Here is a 5000-nt window from a genome sequence, read left to right as displayed (position 1 = left end):
GGATAGATACATTATTTCATTTATTTATTTTTTTTAACATGGATGTCATTACTGATTCAAAGTATCAAATCAACAAAGACATTTAAGGTGGTGGAAGATGAGATGGCAAGGGAAAAATTTAATAATGGGAGCAGAATATAAAAAGATTTGGTGAGGTTAGGTGCTGAATAGATCAGAGACAGTCATGTGGCTGAGAGACAGAGAAATAAATACATAGAGCATAAATGAGAGAGAATGAGAGGCTGGATGCTCCCCAGTGACAGGGGCAGATGATGGGTGGTGCCAGCAGAGGTAGGAAATATGAAAAAGAGAAAATTGCTTCCAGCTCAACTACTGACAAGTTTAATTCAACCTTTATAACCACTTGGGAAACTTGTATGAATGCCATAACCAGATACACTCATAATGTATTGTGCAATTATACCCATACTGCATACACTATGGTTACACCTCCACTACTGATTAGAGCAAACAACATTAACTAGTGTGCCTATAGTTCAATCCCCTCCCCGCCCCTGTAATCACCCTATTTTTTTACTCTACCCTGTCACACTATGGTATAGCCAAGCTGGCGAGTAAATTTTCATGTCAAGCATTAGCATGTAACACCCTTTACTCTTAAATTACGCGGGGTCTGATCAATTCTAGGATCATAATTAGCGGTTGACATTGTACAGAGAACTAGATGACTTCATAAATGCTACTTTTGAGAGCAGAGAAGTACAGCACGATATATTCCTTACCGTACAGAAGCGGCGGTGTTGTTGAGAGCAGGCCAGTGTTTGTTGTGGCGATCAGCTGAGCGGCGCCGCCAGGCATGGGATGCTGTTGTCCTGCTCCCTGAACTCTTCTGGCTGTTCTCTACTGTCCTCATTTAGCATCTTCAGCAGGTGATGGGTAAGAGCAATTTTATCGTCATCATAGATAAATAGAAGTTAGCCATGAATGGGATAATTAGAATGTAGATAAAAATAAGCAACTTAGCTATGGATCTAATCTCAGTCTGTATGGTGCCAAGTTTAGCAGATTTAACGAATATAGGGAGCTGGTTGCTGGGGGGATGTTGGATAGGGAAAAGGTTGTGGCTGAGGGAGACTGAGGTAGTGAACGCCTGGGTAGCCTCAGCATCACTTTCCTACCCGTAAGTTTGTTCAGGAGGGGTGTAGGGGCTTATCTCCAGCGTGTAATGGGTATGAATAATCAAATAATCGTACAGTGTATATGACAAGAATCAGTTAAGCTATGCGAGAGGGGGGGATTAGGGTGGTGAACTCTTGAGTACCCTCAAAATCACTTTACTTCCTGGTCTCTAAGCTTGCTCTGAAGTGTAAAGGCAAAACAACTAATTTTCACTGGTTTTTAATATGACAGTTATTCTTGCCACGTGAAAGTAAGAGTGTTATTCGTTTTTTGACCACAGATTCCAGGATTGATTAAAGTTAGAGGTAATTAGGTAGGTAAAACATTTATGAACTGTTGAGTACTTTTATCAATCTTTGGCCTCAGAAAAATATAATCTAGACTGTATATGAGTAGCATTTGTGGTAACATCTTGAGATTATGATTTTGATGTGGCCAATAATTGATGTATACTAATAGGGATGGTTTTATTTTACAGAGTTTGTGAATCTTAACCTAATCTTACTTTTAACCCTGCTGGGCTGACCTCTTAACCTGCAAGGCACCACCTATGTGGGACACCAGTCCTGCACAGCACTAACCTTGCTCAGCAGTCTAATTGAGGAGTCTTGCCTCGTTCTTGTGGTGGCAGGCGAGTCTCACAGTGTCGTGTGAGGTGATAGGGGCTCCTCAATATGGCATTGCTTATGTAGTACATTCATTGATAAATATTTGTATAATGTAATTATAATCATGGCTAGATAGCTAGACAGATATGTGTGCAATGCCTTCCTTAGATATTTTGTTAAGGAATTGATATCAAGATGGCATAAGTTCTCCATGACAGATCCTCCCTGGGATCAAACCCCTGACCGTGAGAACAAAGTACAGCGACTTGGTTGTCAGGATCAGAATCAACAGGTCGTGAAATAATTTTGGGCATCTTCATATCCTGAGTCGCAACGTGGGTAAACCTTTCAGTAGTTGAAAGGTTTATGTGTCACCATAGTCTGGTGCATTTGTATGGATGTTGTGGTGGATCATTTGGGGGATATAAATTTCAGAGGAAAAGAATGAGGACCTGTTTGATGCTGTGTATGCCTTGGAGCAGCAGAAGTATGGTGAAGGACAGACTGAAGGTACAGAGGAAGGACACAAAAACCACTACCAGCAAGGCTTCTTATTAGGCTGGCAGCAGGCTTGTCACTTATTGCATGAGCTGGGCACAGTGGAAGGTGAGCATTCCACCTTCATGGCATTTGAAAATTATGGTAATACAGTTTCTATTTATGGTATCTATGCTTTGTTATGATAAAAAAAAATTGAAACTGTTACCTGTATGTAAGACTCCAGAGAAGGATTTTGTGGTTTATTAGAAAGTATGTAGCATTGTTTGGGTTCCATGTCTATCTGCCTCTCTGATAATTCACACCTTCCAAGAGAGTGCCCACAGGAAAAGACCCTCAACCTCTTTCTGTCCAAACACTATCCTTGCTTATTAGAACTCTCTCCATCTATTAGCACCTCTTTTCCCTTTACCCTATCCTTTTTATAAATTGCTTTCTTTTTGCACTAGAACCTTCAGTTTCACTCTTACATTTATTTATTTATTTTTTTTAGTCACTTTACTCTTCATCTCCTCAGTGTGATGTGACTGCTTCATTATATTTCTCTTTAACCCATTCCACAATCCTACACTTCATTCTGGTTGCAAATATTCTCCTGGTGCATCTTTCATCACTTTTATTATTGTCACCCTCCAGTCTTGCTGCTCCACAAGGCCCTCAGTGATCATTCATTTCCACAACATGCACTCTTGATAGCTTCACTTTATTCCCACTCTTAAGTCTGTTACATATAACAACATTGCCAAGAGAATACAGTCCTCCCTTTCATAACCCTTGCAGGTGCCCTCTGTAGTGCACCTGCCCTATCTTTTGCAATCCTCTCTTATTTATTCCCTCTTTGATACCTCCATGTTTGCATAATAACATCCCCAAACAGACCTGTAGTGCTTATAATTGGATACTGCACAATGTCAGTTTTGATAAGTGTAGGTTCATAACTGGTTAGGTTCCCTGTATAACAAGCAGCCTGCATTATCCTGACTATTGAATATTTTTACTTTGATGAATTGTAAAATAACCGTGAAATGTTTAACCCCCCTCTTTTTTCCTCTTAATCCTGGAAGGCCTCCTGAGCAGCATTGCAGTGAACAGGAAGGCCGAGCTAAGTCCAAGGACACATAGCCAAGTGGTGCGGCTGCTGGAGGACCTGCAGGGGTGGCCAAGCTGGGATCCTTCTGAGAAGAACATTGAGGAGAAGCTTCGAGGCATCCACACCAGGGCAAGGAACCTATTGCGAAGAGTTGGAATAAGTGTCAAGGTGGTGGACAGAAGTGTGGATTCCGAATTCTGAGTAACGTAGTACAGAGAAAGGAAGGATAAAAGAACTTTGTGTGAGTGCATCAGTGTGTTTGTCGGTGTGTTCTTGTGGTGAAAATGGAGTTGCTATATGTATGGTATCTTTTTGTGATACTTTTAGTGTCTTTCTTGATGTCTATATCATATACTTATTTTATTCATATGCTTTTGTGATCTTTTGAGTTGATTAATCATGTTGTACAAAGAAATAATGGTGTGTGTGGCCAGGGCTGCCTGTGCTGGTGCGCTTAGTGAAGACAGGAATTGGTTACAGTACAGGGATGGTCACTGACATGCACTAGTCATACATGTGTAGTAAACCATGTAGTATTTAAGTAAAGATCATTTGCTTTTAGGTCCTGGCTTGTATTATTTAAATTATTTATCAAACAAAATTCTGTAAATACAAATTAGAATAAAATATGCAGACCTTATCTCAATTGCTGTCACAAGAGTCATAATATATATATTTTTAATATCCTCAGTGTTTTACAAGGGAAAATACTTCAGTGATATATAAATCTACAAGAGGTCTATCTGTTATCGCGTAGAACATTGGAATACATTATGAGTTGATAGCATGAAATTAATGGTTGTGTGTGTGTGTGTGTGTGTGTGTGTGTGTGTGTGTGTGTGAAAGTAACATGAGATTAACAACAATGATGATGGTGGTGGTGAAGGTGTGGTGATGATGATTGTGTGTGTGTGTGTGTGTGTGTTGCAAAAGTAACACAATTAGTAATGATGATGATGTGTGTGTGTATGAAAAGGCTTTTTGTCCCAAAGTAATCGGTATTTCAAGCGCAATCTGTCACCTTCCACCTTGTAAGCCTGAACTTACTAATTCAACAGTCCGTGAAATACTCGCAATATATTCCGAGTGGGAAGATACCGTAGTGGCGCCTTTGGGGTGTCTGGGAGAATAAAAAACTTTATTCACGTCATAATCTCACGAAAAGTACTCCAATTGACATATTCACGTAAGAAACATTGATATTTAGTCCATAGCTTAATTTACGTTAGTATTACGAGAGCCCAAACACCATCCGTGACTGATGCGAGTATGCGGTATGAAGTAGAAATATGAATTGAGAATCTGGCAACTCTAGGAATGAATGCTTCTCGGGGCGGCGGAATACACCATATGTTGTTATAAACCTTTATTACCGTGTCACATAGGATTACATTTGATTCACAGAGTATAGAATGCGTTTCTGAATGTATAGTTGTTGGTGTACATGGAGAAAACAAGGAAGAGTTGGATTATTTTTTAGTTCTGTGCTGTGGGGAACTAGTTTGCGGGTGTACAACCGTAGCTCGCAGACTGGTTTAGGCATCACAGAGTTAGTGTTTGGCTGGATCTCACTTGGGGAGTGTTGCACCTTTTCCTCTCGTCTGGTTTTCACTTAACATCATGTTGGAAGACACATGAAACGACCACGATTTGTTTTGATTTCT

At 40.1% G+C, this 5000-nt stretch overlaps 2 protein-coding genes across 2 annotated transcripts in view; one reads left to right on the top strand and one right to left on the bottom strand.

The window, feature by feature from the left end:
* The window catches only part of LOC135106531 (zinc finger protein 569-like), a 7337-nt gene extending 6457 nt beyond the window's left edge, over positions 1 to 880 (bottom strand). Inside the window, exon 1 of the mRNA XM_064015659.1 lies at positions 744 to 880. The gene's annotated coding sequence lies outside the window, so the exon portion shown is untranslated. The remainder of the gene's footprint in view (positions 1 to 743) is intronic.
* On the top strand, positions 759 to 4005 carry LOC135106533 (protein LTO1 homolog). Its single transcript, XM_064015660.1, has 3 exons — positions 759 to 897; positions 2184 to 2354; positions 3311 to 4005. Exons 1-3 carry the CDS (start codon positions 894 to 896, stop codon positions 3535 to 3537), a joined length of 402 nt encoding a protein of 133 aa, XP_063871730.1. The 5' UTR covers positions 759 to 893; the 3' UTR covers positions 3538 to 4005.
* The last annotated feature ends 995 nt before the right edge of the window (positions 4006 to 5000 follow it).

Source organism: Scylla paramamosain, chromosome 13 (assembly GCF_035594125.1).
Source record: "Scylla paramamosain isolate STU-SP2022 chromosome 13, ASM3559412v1, whole genome shotgun sequence".
NCBI classification, from domain to species: Eukaryota; Metazoa; Arthropoda; class Malacostraca; order Decapoda; family Portunidae; genus Scylla; species Scylla paramamosain.
Note: the sequence above shows the minus strand (reverse complement) of the source record. Positions and strands in the feature narration are given on the sequence as shown.

Bases quoted from the DNA above. Each gene is read 5' to 3' on its own strand.
- LOC135106533 (XM_064015660.1), top strand. The intron at 2,355-3,310 runs GTGAGCATTCCA...TAATCCTGGAAG, and splicing joins TGAGCTGGGCACAGTGGAAG to GCCTCCTGAGCAGCATTGCA.